This window comes from Brassica napus, chromosome C9 (assembly GCF_020379485.1).
Source record: "Brassica napus cultivar Da-Ae chromosome C9, Da-Ae, whole genome shotgun sequence".
NCBI lineage: Eukaryota > Viridiplantae > Streptophyta > Magnoliopsida > Brassicales > Brassicaceae > Brassica > Brassica napus.
The window spans coordinates 8984680-9001631 of record NC_063452.1 but is presented as its reverse complement, the minus strand read 5'-3'; the positions used below and the strand labels follow the sequence as shown (position 1 = coordinate 9001631).

Genomic DNA, 16952 nt, shown 5'->3' with positions numbered 1-16952 from the left:
TTTCAAATCCTCGAGAAACGAACCCTAAATGGAACCCGCATGACGATAATTAACCCTAAATGGAAACCTCCATATCGATTTTGAACCCTACATCAAAACCCCCAAATCGATTTTCAATTAACCGATAACGCTTTCGACCCCAAAAAGATTCAATGAAACCGTAAAAGTAGTCGATACTCACCTGAGATCGTTTACGAGAGACTCCGACGTCGATTCGATCGAGAAATTCTCCGGCTGTCGCGTCGCACGAGAAATCTCCTCCCACAGAGAGAAACCCTAGCTTTCGAAAAAAGATGAGAAAATGAATCCTCTTACGCGATTTTTCTTGCTTTCGACGCGATAACACGCGGCCAATGCCTGTTCGACGCGTGGCTTGAACCTGTATCATACGGGCTCACTCCAACGAGACAGATCACCGAATTAAACCCATTAAAACTTTTCTTTTTATTTTTCGGCCCTATAAACCCCAGGCCATGAACTTCTTTTAATCCGCTAATGCCGCTGCTCTGAGCGGCGCACGGATATTTATACAAGATGATCTGAAAATAAACGATAATCAGGTAGAAGTTTTGATGGGCATCCTGAATCTCTGTGCTCTCGTTGGATCTTTAACGGCGGGAAAAACATCTGACGTCATCGGTCGGCGTTACACCATTGCTCTCTCCTCCGTGATATTCTTAGTTGGATCGGTTGTTATGGGTTACGGTCCAAACTACGCCGTTTTAATGGTAGGAAGATGTATAGCTGGAGTGGGTGTAGGGTTTGCTCTAATGATAGCTCCGGTCTACTCAGCCGAGATAGCCTCTGCTTCACACAGAGGCTTTCTCACTTCGCTCCCTGAGCTTTGTATTAGTCTAGGGATCTTACTAGGCTATGTCTCGAACTACTGCTTCGGAAAACTGGCGTTGAAACTCGGCTGGAGATTGATGCTTGGACTCGCAGCGATTCCTTCAATGATATTAGCGTTTGGGATTTTGAAAATGCCTGAATCTCCGAGGTGGCTTGTGATGCAAGGTAGGTTAGAAGAGGCCAAGAAAATCATGGTTTTGATATCCAACACCGAAGAAGAAGCTGAAGAACGCTTCAGGGACATTTTAGCCGCTGCAGAGATAGAGGAAGATGGAGCGGTTAAAGCGGTTGGCCGCGGTGTATGGAGAGAGCTGGTGATAAACCCTACACCCGCGGTGCGTTTGATCTTGATCGCGGCTCTGGGGATACATTTTTTCGAGCACGCGACTGGGATCGAAGCCGTCGTTTTGTACAGCCCAAAGATCTTCGAGAAAGCTGGAGTGACTTCAAAAGACAAGCTCTTACTAGCCACGGTCGGTGTAGGTTTAACCAAGGCTGTTTTAATAGTAATAGCGACTTTCTTGCTGGACAAGGTAGGTCGGAGAAAGCTTCTGCTGACGAGTACAGGCGGTATGGTTTTTGCGTCGACCAGTTTAGCGATTGGTCTCACGATGGTTCACCGTTTCGGGCGGTTAGTGTGGGCCTTGAGGTTGAGCATCGTCTCTGCGTACACGTTTGTAGCGTTTTTCTCGATCGGGCTTGGGCCTATAACGTGGGTGTACAGCTCTGAGATATTCCCGTTGAGACTTAGGGCTCAGGGAGCGAGCATAGGCGTTGCGGTTAATAGGATCATGAACGCAACGGTCTATGAGTTTTCTGACAATTATGAAGACGATCACGATGGGCGGTGTGTTCTTCATGTTCGCTGGAATCGCGGTTGTAGCGTGGTGGTTCTTCTTCTTTATGTTGCCGGAGACGAAAGGAGTGCCATTGGAAGAGATTGAGAAACTTTTTGGTGGTGGAGATGCTCGTGGTGCTCGCGACGGATTAGAGATTCAAGCAAAGAGAGTCAATAATAAGATTTGATTAGCATTGTAGTAGTTAAGACTGATTTGGCTTATATTTTCTTTGTCAACGTAATTTGGCATATATACTAGGTGTGAATGTGATTTTGTAAGCAGGTAAATCGCACAAGACTATCTTATATTGGATCATGATATATCGCATAATTTCTTATTCTTTGAGTTTATATCTTGTATACCAAGTTTAGGATATTCTCTTAAGAAATATGTGCTTGTATATTGTGAAGGTATTTCCTCTCGTATTAACCTCTACGATCTCTGTTTGTCAATATACACTGTGTCAAAACTCTAGTTTGGTATAAAGAGTTTTCTTATTCAATGTCGTAGTAGGCGTTTGCCTCTTATACGCATAGTTGACCTAATACAATCTTTAGTTATTTGTCTATACATCCTTATATAAGAAGTAAATACATAAAAGGTCATAACTCTCTTAATACCCCCCTCAAGTTGGAGTGTGGAGATCACAAACACCCAACTTGGAGAGAAAAGATTCAAACTCCTTGCGTCCTAGAGTCTTAGTAAGAATATCCGCAAGTTGAGTAGTTGTCGAAACATGTTTTGGAATGATCACCCCTCGCAGAATCTCGTCTCGTATGAAATGACACTCCTTTCCAATATGCTTTGTTTGCTCGTGAAAAACCGGGTTCTTGCTCAGATATATCACAGACATACTGTCACAGTGAAGAGTTACACCAGCAGAACAGTCGACTCCAAGTGTCTCTAATAGAGCACGCAGCCATATAATTTCACTCACCGTGTCTGCCATGGCGCGATATTCAGCTTCTGCTGATGAACGCGAGACACGATCCTGTTTACGTGTTTTCCAGGACACCGGAGAGCTACCAAGTTGAATGAACCAGGCAGTAAGAGACCGACGACTAGAAGAACATGCTGCCCAATCAGAATCACACCAAGCAGACAGACGAAGATCAGAATCCGAACGGAGCAAAATACCCTGTCCCGGATTACCTTTCAGATATCGTACAACTCTTAGTGCAGCATCCCAATGCTCAGTAGTCGGTTTATGCATAAACTGGGATAAGCAGTGTATAGCATACGATAGGTCTGGGCGAGTCGTTCCAAGATATATCAGTCGACCAACAAGACGCCGATACAATGATGGATTCGGTAAAAGCGCCTTTGTTGACTTGCCTAATTGATGATTCTGTTCGATAGGATGAGAAGCTGGTTTGGCACCAAGAAGACCAGAGTCGGAGATGATGTCGAGTACATACTTGCGTTGACATAGATAGATCCCAGTAGAGCTTCGAGCCACTTCAATGCCCAAAAAATATTTCAAGTGCCCAAGGTCCTTCATATGAAAACATGAGCTCAAATATTCTTTAAAAACTTGAATTGCTGCAGGAGAGCTCCCAGTGATGAGTAGATCATCCACATAGACGAGAACATGAAGTCTGACCTCACCTTGTACGAAGGTAAATAAGGAGTAATCTGAGACATCCTGAATAAAACCATACTCCTTAAGAGACTCGGAGAGCTTAGCGAACCAACAACGAGGCGCCTGTTTAAGTCCGTAGAGGGACTTATGTAGGCGACAGACTTGCGTCGTATCAGGAGTTCGAAAGCCTGGTGGAAACTTGATGTAAACTTCTTCGTCCAAATCTCCATGTAAGAAGGCATTGTGGACGTCCATTTGATGGACTTCCCAATCACAAGAGGCAGCGACTTGCAGGAAAGAGCGGACACTAACCATCTTACACACTGGTGCAAACGTTTCTTCGTAATCAACTCCTTCAGTCTGATTATTTCCCAGGACTACCAATCTCGCTTTATATCCTTCTATAGTTCCATCAGCGCAATATTTTATAGTGAAAACCCACTTGCAGCCTAATGCTTTCTTTCCAACCGGTAATGTCACCACCGTCCAAGTACCTCTCTCTTCCAAGGCATCAATCTCGTTCCCAACTGCCCCACGCCATTTCTCATCAGTAAAGGCTTCAGCATAAGTCTTAGGGATCACACCAGATGTGATAACTGCAAGGAAAGCCTGATGTTCTGGAGAAAAATGAGTACAATCAACATAATCATCAATAGGGTACCACGACGACTCCGTAAAATCGCTGTCTGATCCAGCATGGGTCGTATTGGTAACATAGCCATGTAGACGTGTAGAAGGAATTTTATTCCGACGGCCTCTCCCATGTTCTGTTTCATCAAGAATATGAGGAGACGACGAATCAGATAATATCTCTGCAAGTCTGCAACCACTATTGGAGCTTGCAGAGACACTGGAGAAGATGAACTTGGCGTGGAAAGAAGATCATCAGTGTTGTTGGGTTCAGATAAAGGAACCAGTGTAGCCGGAGTTGTGGTAGACAAGACAGGGCCAGGCAACAACTCCGTCAAAGGAGACGGAACAGAGGCAGGACAATCAAACAGCAGAGGATCATCATCGATACTAGTATGTTGCTGTATCAAAGGAGATTGCAGAGAGGAGGACGTTTCAGTAACTGTTGTGGCAAATGGAAATTCATTTTCCCTGAAAACCACATCATGTGATGTAGATATCCTGCCAGTGTCAAGATCATATACAATCCAACCTTTCTGACCAAATGGATACCCAATGAACACAGAAGGAGTTCCCCGAGGCGCGAATTTATCCCCTCCATGTCTCTGATTATGAACATAACATGAGCTACCAAACACTCGCAGATGATCAAGTGGAGGAGGTCACGAATACAGTATCTCGTATGGTGATTTTCCTTTGATAATAGTCGTTGGTGTGCGATTAATCAAGTAGCATGCTGCAAGCACACAATATCCCCAGAATTCGACAGGGAGATTTGCTTGAAACCGAAGTGCTCTAGAGACATTTAGAATATGTCGATGTTTCCACTCAACCCGACCATTTTGCTGTGGTGGGCCAACACATGACGTCTCATGTACAATCCCTTTGTCCTTAAAGAAACCGCGTAATGCAACAAACTCAGTACCATTGTCGCTACGAAGAGTCTTTACCTTGCGTCCAAATTGTCTTTCAACAAACGCAATAAAATTTTTGAGAGTTGTCATCGTCTTTGATTTATCCGGCAGTAAATAGATCCATAAAGCTCGCGAGAAATCATCAACAATAGTGAGAAAATAACGTGATCCACATAAAGCTTGTGTTCGGTAAGGACCCCAAAGATCACAATGAATCAACTCAAAAACCTCTGTAGTTTTATTAATGCTTATAGGAAAAGAATCTCTGGATTGTTTAGCTCGAATACAAATATCGCAAGTCTTCGAATCAAAAGTGAAACTACTACTAGAATCTGGAAAACGCATCATCTCCATTGCGGTCGAGGCTGGATGCCCAAATCTACGATGCCACACTTCCATTGCTGGTAGGGTCTGAGTTTGTGTCATCACTGCAACTGCCACTCCACAAAAGAAATACAATCCGTTTAGCTCCTTATCTGCTCCAATCAGGGTTTGAGTGATGCGGTCCTGAACAACACAAATTCTATCAGACATCTGGACGATACAACCATTATCTTTCGCTAACTGAGATACAGAGATGAGATGACAATCCAATCCCTCAACAAAGAACACGTTAATCAAACGTAGCTGAGAACCAAGGTAGACTTTTCCTTGTCGATTTGTAGTAGTAAAACGACCATCAGGAAGTTTGATACGCATTGGAGCCATATCACCAATATCCGTAAGAAAATCAAGAGTACCAGTCATATGATTCGAGGCTCCAGAATCTATAATCCAAGATCCAGAGAAATACATACCTGAGAGATGATCGTGATCACCAGAATTACGATCGTTAAGCATATGAACAAGATTCCTCCATTGTTGATCATTCAATCCCGTGAAACCCACATGATCAGCATCAGTTATGGCAGTCATCGCTGATGAAATCGGAGCAGTCGCAAGCACCTGATTTGCTCGTGCTTGTTCGGGACGACGTGTTGATGACAATTTGGAGGAACAGAGTTCGTTGGAGCAGAGTGCGAAGAGCCAGAAGATGTTCTGCGGTCAGGTTGTGTGGTTGAAGGTGGCTCACGGTATCGAGTTCCCCACCAGAATGGGTATCCAATCTTGCGAAAACAGTTTTGAGCAAGATGTCCAGTTCTTCCACACAAAGTACATAGCGCCGAAGGATCTCTGAGTTCAGGGTGATGTCGTTGGCGGGAACCTGATGAAGCAGTTTGAACTGTAAAGCTCGCACCTTCAGGGCGTTCTTCTATCATGCGACTTCCACGTTTTGATTCCTCATCTTGCACAACAACCTGATAGGCCTCATCAAGAGAAGGTAATGGATCACGTGAGAGTAGAGAGGATTTCACAGCACCAAACAGATTCTCGTCAAGTCCCATCAAAAACTGTTGAAGTTTGTCTTCGCGTTCCTTAGCTATTTCTTCTGCAGTTTTTTCCCTTTGAAAATCGGCCAAGCTTGTCCAAAGTTTCGTCAGCTTGCCGTAGTAAGCTTCGACGGCCGAACCCTTCTGGTGACAGTTCGCAAGTTCAGTTTTAATTCTCTGTACTCGCTGACCGTTTCTCACAGAAAACCGCTTCTGAATATGCATCCAGAGATCATGCGCCACTTCATGATGCTATAACGAACTGCTCAGATCCGGAGCTATCGTGAGTTTAATCCACGAGACTACCATGGCATTATTCGCCCACCAATCATCAATATCGTCAGAGTCATCATCAGGCTTGGGAATACTACCATCAGCAAAACCAAACTTCTTCCTTGCGCGTAAAGCAAGTCGGATATTCAAAGACCATTCATCATAATTTGGTCCTCGAAGCTGTGGTTGAGAGATGATAGATCCAGGGTTATCGCTTGACGACAAATCATAGGGATCAATCCTTCGCCTACCTCCTGTTCGAGGCTTGGATGTTGATGTGTCGAGTTTTAACCCGATTATCTAACTGCAAGTGCACAGTAAAGTACGCAGTAGTAATGCGGGATCGAATCCACAGGGACCGATGATCACACGTAGAGTTGCAGACAAGTTAATAGCTACAGCGAACAAAGATATAATTTTGATGGTTTTTATTTAATTTTCTTTAGTGTCACAAATCATAAACAAGCTGTAAAAAGATGATTTAAACGATTTGAAAACTATTTTAAAACAAACGTTGGGCATTGGGAATTCTCAGGGATTTCTTTTTAATCAAGATACAATTAATGGCAGACACATGGATATATTAAGAACCGTCTAGAACTCAAACACGATATTAGAATTAACCTACTTCCGTAGCGCTAATTCTCTATGTTATAGAAATCTCCACACTAACTTCCGCTGAGTTTCAATTTCTAAACAAGCATTAAGAACAGGTTCAATATGTTCACAAAGCGCAATAACATCAACTTCCGAGGGTTAAGGACACTTTGCTCATCTAAAGTATTTTCGGAAATTCAAACAATCACTTTCGGTGCATCAAACAATCTGAAATCATGAACTAAGTGATCAATTCAGTTCAAGCAGTAAGAAATCCATTAGATGAAGAACCAAAACGTAATCCCTTAGTCTACACACGTTTTATGAATCAAAACATCAAGAAATCCCCTATGAGAACCCCTAAACCCAACTAGATGACTACTCACACATAACTAAGCAAGAACAACACGATTTTAATGAAGAAAACATGATAAGATTGTATTAAAACAGAGGAAAGGTTCAGAAGATCTTCTCCAAATGGTTTTGAGATGAACTCCTTTACAAATCTTCACAAATCACACAAAACAAGTACAAAACTCTCAAATCTCTCTCAAGAACTTGTAAATCTCCTTCTTGGTCGCCCCTGGTCTTTTCTGAGTCCCAAAGGTCGAGTTCTTGCGTCTCTTATTGAGGGGAGTGGGTAAAAAGGAGTGAAAAGCTCGTTTGTGCGTGTGGAGCCCGTAGAGCGTGGGATCGGTCGATCCACATGGACCGGATCGGTCGATCTAGTGCATGAAAGCGTGGGATCGATCGATCCACATGTACCGGATCGGTCGATCTCACGTCCTGTGCGATCAATACTTCTCATTCGGTCCATTGTTCGGTCCATCTTGCTTCTGAATAAATCCCGAATGCGTTCTTTTCTTGCAAGCTATCTAGTAACCTGCATATTACACTTAAGAACACCAAAACGCATCAAATAGACCAAAACATTAATTAAAACCGACCATTTAATTTCTCCAAAACGAGTTTAAAACCGTTAAAAACACGGAATATCAACTCCCCCAGACTTGAATCTTTGCTTATCCTCAAGTAAAGAGGATTAAAATTCGGGAGCTCACTAACCCTCAGTAGACCTTACCTTGTGATTTTGCTAACCACTTAAATCAGAGACTGTCAAGGCATTCGTTCCAAATCTCCACCAAGACCGCGCAAACCTTTCCATATTTCAGACCTGCAAGTCTCAGTTTCAAGTAATCAACTCTTTACATTCATTAAAAAGGGCGTGACCTTTCCACCAAAGATATCTCCATCAGGTATAACGGGCTTGGTGTTTGGGAGGCTGTTTTAGTGTTTAATTAGGTGAGGCTCAAGTGTTTGTGGGTATCAGCGATAACCAAAAATGCAAAACATTATGCAAAATCGCTGGAGAAACCGAGTATATTGATAACCACGTTTTCGAACTGCTCAAGTCTCAAATGATCAAAACCCAACAAATCTCAAACTCTAACCCCAAATTTAAACAACGCATCATCTCTGGTACACAAAATAAAAATAAAATGTCTAAATCAAATCTACTGAATGAGATATAAACATGAATTTTTTTTTTTTTTTTAAGTTTCAGAACGAAAACTTATACAAACTGAAATCGAATATATACACTGCGATGCAATCACACACTTACAACACCCAATTTTTCTATTTACACCTCTAGACACACAGGTCCGTATCTAACCACCTAAATGTTCCGATCCTACCTAAGCAGTCGGATGAACCATGTCTACCCTAATCTCTCCATTGTTTTTGCACATGTATGCACATATAATCAGCGTGTAAGAATGCATGGAGATGAAATAAAAGGGTAAGGTGTAGGTGTGGTACCAAACTATTGATGAGTCTGGCCATCCAGGATTATTAAAGAGTGGTAAAATGTGGTAAAGAAAATTCTGAATGTGTATATGGTGTACCGTTTCCTGATGTTGATTCCTGGTCAAAAGAAATTAAATTCGTTAATGGTCAAAAATAGTTGAGTCGATTACAATTCACCGAGACTTGATAAAAGATTTAAGGAGAGGTTGTTTGGTCAAATGGTTCCTCGGTTTGTCTGCGCTAACAGTCCTGAAAAATGGCCAATATGAAATGTAATGCACAGCACACAAGGAAATAGTCTAATAATCATCACAGGGTCTGATAAAAATACGTAGAGAGTTTTTAGAGTTTTTAGAGTTTTTTTTTTTTTTTTTTTTTTTTAAAAACACAATCAAATCCGATAAAGTAAGAAAATAAAAGAAATAATAGCAATATGGTACATAAGTAGCATCCTCCCCCAGACTTACTTCACACCGTCTCGGTGTGAAAATAATTCCAAGAGAGATTACCGATCAGGCGTTGCGGTCAGTGCGCCTCTTCGAGCGCCTCTCCAATGCTCCATCATCATCAGAGTCCTCCGCTGCCTCAGGTCCAGCAGCGGTGTCGTGAGCGCCTGAGTCGTCATCGCTATCTCCAGAAACAGCTGGCTGTGATGCGCATCCCTTCTTAATGTTGCAGATTCCCTTCCACATCTTCAGCAGTATGGAGTTGTTGGTTTGATGGCTCTTGATGGACCAAGCGTTGATCTCAGCAGCGGATGCAGTAGCGGGAGGTGCTGGTGGCAGCATATACGGAGTGAAATCCGTGGGGAAAAGACTTTCCTCATCTTCAGGCTCCTCCTCTATATCATCATGTGGTGTCTGCTGGTGTGTTGATGATGATGCGACTCCTTTCTTCTTCAGTGTCGCGGGTCTGGTGCAGAGAGATGCAGGCGGTGGTAGAAATATGAGGGCACCTGGATCAGTCAGCTCGGTGATGGCGGTATCGGGTAGTTTGACAAATTGCTCTCTCCCTTGTGGGTCCTGGAACTGGTAGATATGAGGGGCTGACTTGTCGATGCTACCTCGCCAAGGGCCGGTGAGGTAGTGGCTGCTAATGAGTGCTCTCATGTCGAAAAAGTTCTGATGCATCCCCTTCTTATCCACCACTCTGTCAATAGGTGGAAGAAACACTCCACATTGCCTTAAGATTTGTGTGATAACCGCTCCAAACCCACATCTCTTCGTGTCTGAAACTTTGAAGTACGCAAGCTTCTCCGCGATCACAGCTCCTATGTTTATGTCCTTCCCGCTAACATAGGTAATGTCTGCGCCCTGAGGCCATAGGTGTCCAGCCCCGATGAACAGAAGAGCTAGCTCATCTTTTGTCACTGCAGCGGGTTCTGTCTTCCCATAGATAACACTGCTGATCACTCTCACTGCATATCGCAGAACAGGGCTACGAATCCTAGCTTGCTTGGCCTCTCGAGAGATGAAGTTTCCTGAAGCGATGAATTTCCAGAAATCATTGTGTTCCGGGAAGTCAGGAACACAAGATTGACGTCCTTTCCCAAACCCAAAGATGTCGCACAGCTGAAAGATGGTCATGGAGTGGAACCGCCTGTTCACAATGAAGGAGAACATCGCCTTATCAGCTACCGGGTTGTCCTCGTCAGGATGGTAGAGGCGGGCTGATGCGAGGAGCTGCCTGGTCAAATCAGCATAGCAATCACAGTGGAGATCGAAGATGTACCCCAGGCCAATCTTCTCGAACAAGGCTTCAATATCCTCGGTTATCCCCAATGCATCTGTAGTGTCTCTGTGAGCGAAGCGCGACGGACATATTTCCACTCCCCTCATCTGCTCGTAGAAATCATCATCATGTATATCCCACTGCTGGGTTATCTCTCGATTCGCAGGGTGAGAACTATCCGTCTTTCGGAAATTGCCCTTTGTGCTGAGCCTAGCAGTCTGTACCGAGGAACTCCCACGCTCACCCTTCGTCTTTTGTCTCTTAGGCATTATCTTAGATCGACCGATCCATACACTTAGGATCGACCGATCTTATTCACGGATCGACCGCTCTGGCTCACAGGGATCGACCGATCTTCTACTGATCGTGATACATGCCTGAAAATCATCTAAAAACACAACCGAAAATCAATTCACACAAGAAAATATAATCACAAAAGAGAAAGAAAATCAAACCATGTGGGTTGCCTCCCACTCAGCGCTTGTTTAAAGTCGCGAGCCTGATTATTTTGTTGTTCTTAGGCGAGATCAGGTTCCGATAAAGGAATGTTGGTTCCTTCTTCGGGTTTTCCATCTGTGAAGTAAGGTTTTAGCTTCTGCCCATTGACTGTGAACTTCCTCCCATTCTCTTCCAAGACAACAGCTCCATAAGGTCTAACCTCTGTGATGGTGAAAGGTCCGGACCAACGAGACTTAAGCTTTCCAGGAAATAGCTTGAGTCTAGAGTTGAACAGAAGGACTTTGTCTCCAGCAGTGAAGTCTCTCGGGATTATCTTCCTGTCATGTCACGCCTTAGTTCTTTCCTTGTAGATTTTGGTGTTCTCATAGGCGTTCAACCGAATCTCGTCCAGCTCGTTCAACTGAACCATCCTCCTTTCTGCAGCGGTTTTAATGTCGAAGTTCATCAACTTCATTGCCCAAAAACTACTGTACTCCAATTCCACAGGTAGGTGACAAGACTTTCCATAGACCAGATTAAAAGGAGTGGTGCCCAAGGGAGTCTTGTAGGCGGTTCTATACGCCCATAAGGCGTCATCAAGCTTCACAGCCCAGTCTTTCCTTGTTTTGCCTACAGCTTTCTCCAAAATCCCCTTGATTTCTCGGTTCGATATTTCAACCTGCCCACTTGTCTGAGGATGATAAGGAGTAGCTACCTTATGCTTTACTCCATGTTTCTTCAGCAGTTTATCGAACGTCTTGTTGATGAAGTGAGAGCCGCCATCACTAATAACCACTCTCGGGATCCCGAATCTTGGAAAAATGACTGTCTTGAACATTTTCTTGACAACACTAGAGTCATTTGTCTTGCTGGCTACTGCTTCCACCAATTTGGAGACATAATCAACCGCGACCAGGATGTACTCATTTCCATAAGAAGATGGGAAAGGGCCCATAAAATCAATTCCCCATACATCAAAAACTTCAACTTCAAGGATGAAATTTTGGGGCATCTCATTTCTCTTACTGATGTTTCCCTTTCGCTGACATGCATCACACTTTGAGACAAACTCATGGGCGTCTCTGAAAAGTGTAGGCCACCAGTAACCAGCCTGCAGGACCTTAGAAACCGTCTTGAATGTTGCAAAATGGCCTGCGTATTCTGAACTGTGGCAGTGGAAAAGAATCCCTTGCATCTCATTCTCCAGAACACATCTCCTGAATAAACCATCTGAGCATCTCTTGTAGAGGAAGGGATAATCCCAGTAGTAGTGGTTCACATCTCTCATGAACTTCTTCCTTTCATACCCCTTCAGGTTCGGTGGTTCAATTCCAGCACATAGGTAGTTTGCAAAGTCTGCAAACCATGGGAGATCATCCTGAATTTGTCTCATGACACAGCAATCAGCCTGATCCAAATACTCATCTTCCAGCAAGGTGATCACATAGACATTCTCCTCGGGTAATGTATCATCTAGTGGTGTTTCAGCTTCCACTCTCATTCGGGAAAGATGATCTGCCACTCCATTTTCTGCTCCTCTCTTGTCTCTGATCTCAATATCAAACTCCTGTAGCAGTAAGATCCACCTTAAGAGTCTCGGTTTAGCATCTTTTTTCGTCATCAGGTACTTCAAGGCTGCATGATCTGTGTGCACAATTACTTTCGAGCCCACCAAATAGGACCTGAACTTCTCGAAAGCATAAACTACTGCCAGCAACTCCTTCTCAGTGGTAGCATACTTGATTTGAGCATCATCAAGCGTTCGGTTGGCATAATAGATCACATGGAGTTTCTTGTCTTTTCTCTGCCCCAAAACAGCTCCAATCGCGTAATCACTTGCGTCACACATTATTTCAAATGGCAAGTCCCAATCCGGTGGCTGCACAATGGGAGCACTGACTAGAGACTTCTTGAGAATCTGAAACGCAGCGAGGCAGTCAGCATCAAAAACAAACTTCGCTTCTTTGCACAGCAGACGGGTGAGTGGCCTCGCTATCATAGAGAAGTCTTTGATAAACCTCCTGTAGAAACCGGCATGTCCCAGAAAACTCCAAATATCCCTCACTGTCCTAGGAGGCTGTAGGCTGGTCATAACTTCAATCTTTGCTTTGTCAACCTCGATACCCTGCTCTGATATCCTGTGACCCAAAACAATGCCATCTTTCACCATGAAATGGCACTTCTCCCAATTTAGCACCAAGTTCTTCTCCTCACATCTTTCCAGCACCTTGTACAGATTAGCAAGGCAGTCGGTAAATGAAGAACCGTAGACTGAGAAATCGTCCATAAAAACCTCCATAATGTCCTCAATAAGATCAGTAAAGATCGACATCATGCATCTCTGGAAAGTGGCAGGAGCATTGCACAATCCGAAGGGCATTCTCCTGTAGGCAAAAGTACCGTATGGACAGGTGAATGTTGTCTTCTCTTGGTCCTCTGGATGAATGGGTATCTGAAAGAACCCGGAGTAGCCATCGAGAAAACAGTAGTAGGGGTGGTTGGCTAGTCTTTCCAGCATCTGGTCAATGAAAGGAAGTGGGAAGTGGTCCTTCCTTGTGGCTGAGTTTAGCTTCCTGTAGTCAATGCACATCCTATGCCCTGTGACTGTTCTGGTAGGAATCAGCTCAGCCTTCTCATTTGTGATGACAGTGATGCCACCCTTCTTAGGAACCACATGAACCGGGCTCACCCAGGTGCTGTCTGAAATTGGGTAGATCACCCCTACACTCAACAGCTTTAGAATCTCCTTTTTCATAACTTCCATCAGTTTGGGATTCAGTCTTCGCTGGTGCTCTATGGACGTCTTTGACTCATCTTCCAAGTGAATCTTGTGCATGCAAAGATCTGGAGAAATACCTGTAATATCATCCAAAGAGTACCCCAATGCTTTTCTATACTTTCGCAATTTTGAAAGAAGCAAAGCGGTCTCCACATTATTCAGGTTAGCACAAATAATAACAGGATATGTGGAATTCGGTCCCAAGAATGCATACCTCAGCCCAGCTGGGAGGGCTTTAAGTTCCACCTTTGGAGCATTCTCCTCACTCCAATCTGGTTGGGAGGATGACGGTTTGACGGTTTTATCGGTGCCTGAGTCTTCAAGGCTGACATAGGCGACATGCTTCTCAATCGGTGAGGCTGAATCCAAAATCTCGGAAAATCCAACCACTTCTTGGTTCATGAACCCGAACTCACTCTCCCTTTTGGTCAATGCGACTTGTAGAGGATCATCAGTGTGCAACTCTTCATCCATTTCCTCCACCAGTTCAGTCAATGTATCAACCCAGAAAGTCTGTCCATCAATAGTCGGATTTTTCAGCACCTTCTCCACATTGTATCTCATCACCATGTCTTCTAGACGTAAGTCTATATGCCCATTCTGTACATCAATCATGGCTCCAGCAGTAGCTAAAAACGGTCTGCCCAAAATGAGAGGATCTTTAGGTTCTTCTTCCAGCTCCAGAACTACAAAATCGGTAAGCACATATCCCTTTCCAACACCAACAGGGATGTTTTCTAGTACACCGACCGGTCTTCGCACTGATCGGTCAGCAAGGACCAAGGAGATCCTTGTAGGTTTGTAGTTCGTCATGCCTAGCCTCTCAGAGACAGAGAAAGGCATTAGGCTCACTCCTAAACCAAGATCGCAGAGACTCTTCTCAAAGGTAAGTGATCCAATGCGGCATGGTAGAACAAATGCTCCTGGATCTTCACACTTTTTAGGCATGACATTTTGTAGAACTGCGCTACATTCCTCATTGAGCATCAACACACCACGCTCTAGGCTCATCTTATCGGTAAGAATCTCCTTCATGTACCTTTTAAGAGAAGGTACCATCTTCACCGCTTCAACGAATGGCAATCTCACATGTAACTCCCCAACAAGGTTCTTTAGCTTCTCGTACTCACGTTCTTTGATCTTCTGCCTTGGTCTGGATGGGTATGGAGCCTTAGGAACATAAGCAGGAGGCGCCACATACACCTCTTCAGGTTCAGAGGAATTTGGCTTTGTTGACACGGGATCGGTCGATCCAGAAGGACCGGATCGATCGATCTCCTTCCCCTTGGATCGGTCGATCTGTTCTTTAGATCGGTCGATCTCTTTCTCATTCGATCCCTCAATCGTTTTTCCACTCCTAAGTGTTACAGCATTCACAAACTCCTTGGGATTCGTCTCTGACTTCCCTGGTAGAAATCCAGGTGCTGTTCTGCTGCTGGAGGCGGTTTGAGCAACTTGCTTTTCCAAAACTTTCAAATGGGTGTTCAAAGTTTCAAACTTCCCATTAAGCTCTCCATACATGTTATCCACCTTGGTGTTTATCTCTGCAGTGCTATTCTTCTGACCTTCTAGCACCATTTGCAGCATCTTCTTAATTTCGTTATCCTGAGAAGACTGCGACGAAGAGGCATTCCCTTGATTCTGGTAGTTGTTGAACTGCTGCCTTTGCTGAAATCCTGAGTTGCCCGAGTTGTTCCCCTGATATTGGTTTCTGTTCTGATATCCTTGGTTGAACACACTCTGGTTCTGATTTTGGTTCTGCCTGTTTCCTGCCTGAGGGTAGGACTGATGTTGTGGATTCTCCACATTGTTGCTCCGGTAAGACAGATTATTTTGCTGATTTTGACTCCATCCAAGGTTCTGATTGTAGCCTCTGTTGTAGTTTCCTTGACCACCAATGTAGTTCACGTCAGCTTGCATATCATCTGAATCATCACCAACAGTTTCTTGTGAGGAACGATAGCCTTGCTCCTCCACAAATTTCACAGATTTTTGATCTCTCTTGAGAAGCATCTCAATCTTGGCATTCAGCTCGTCTATCTTCTTGGATTCATAACCAACACCCTTCTGGCTGGTGTCAAACCTTGACTTGCGGTTTGCTTTGCTGGATGACAGGTTGTTCAGCAAGGTGTAAGCTTCTTCAACAGTCTTGGTCATGAAATCACCATTACTTGCTGTGTCCATGGCATCTTGACTCTCTTCATGAACTCCATTATAGAAAATGTTCAGCAAGCTCACATCAGTGTAACCATGGTGAGGACAGTCCTGTGTGTACTCCTTGAAACGCTCCCAAGCCTCATGAAAGCTTTCTGAATCAAGCTGCTGAAAGCTTCCAATTCTGCTTCTCAGATATGTGGACCTTGACTTGGTGAAGAAATGCTGTAGAAAAGCAGCTCTTGTCTCTTCCCATGTAGTAAGAGATCCTGGAGGGATGGACTTTAACCATCTGATAGCTTTATCAGCTAAGGAAAACGGGAACAAACTGCATTTCAAAGCGCCTTGAGGAACTCCATTATGTCTGTTGGTGTCACAGACTCGCTCAAAATGTTCCAAGTGATACATCGGGTCCTCAGACGGGTTTCCATGAAACGGATTTTTCTCCACCAAATTAATGAGACCAGACTTGATCTCAAAGTCTCTTCTCTCAATGGGAGGTGGGCGAATCCCAGAACGATCGGCATAGAATGCATCTGGTGTATCATAATGTGCAAGCGTCATCCTAGGCATGCCATAGTCTCCAGCCTGTTGTCTTGCAGCTACACCAGCCTGCTGATTATCACCAGCATTGTTGCCTTCTCGTCCATCTACAGGAATTGGATTTTGCGGGTTGTCCTGAAACTGGTCTTCTTGGTGTTCAGCCATTTCAACCTCTTCAGCGGACTCAAGTCTTTTCTTTTTCACTTGTCTCTCTAGGCGTCCGAGCTCTAACTCCAAAGGTATTAAATTCGATGGTCCTTTGCTTCTAGTATGAAATCCGCTCATTCACCTGAAAACACAAACAGAAAGAGAAAGACAGAAACATTAGACAAAATAAAAATGCTATAGTCTTAAACTGATCATTAACTCTAGGGTGACCAAATGGTCCCCGGCAACGGTGATGTTAGGAGTTTTCAAGGCTCCTAAGACAAATGTTGTAGTATA

General features: G+C 44.0%; 1 protein-coding gene and 1 non-coding gene across 2 annotated transcripts; both read left to right on the top strand.

The window, feature by feature from the left end:
* Positions 1–572: 572 nt before the first annotated feature.
* LOC125592455 (probable polyol transporter 3) lies at positions 573–1793 on the top strand. The gene has a single exon (XM_048767638.1). It carries the CDS (start codon positions 573–575, stop codon positions 1791–1793), a length of 1221 nt encoding a protein of 406 aa, XP_048623595.1.
* A 14263-nt stretch (positions 1794–16056) lies between these two features.
* On the top strand, positions 16057–16163 carry LOC125593640. The gene has a single exon (XR_007329540.1). It is a non-coding gene; the product is annotated as a small nucleolar RNA R71 (small nucleolar RNA).
* Positions 16164–16952: the final 789 nt, after the last annotated feature.

Coding starts and splice junctions, on each gene's coding strand:
- LOC125592455 (XM_048767638.1), top strand. CDS start 573: ATGGGCATCCTGAATCTCTGTGCTCTCGTTGGATCTTTAACGGCGGGA.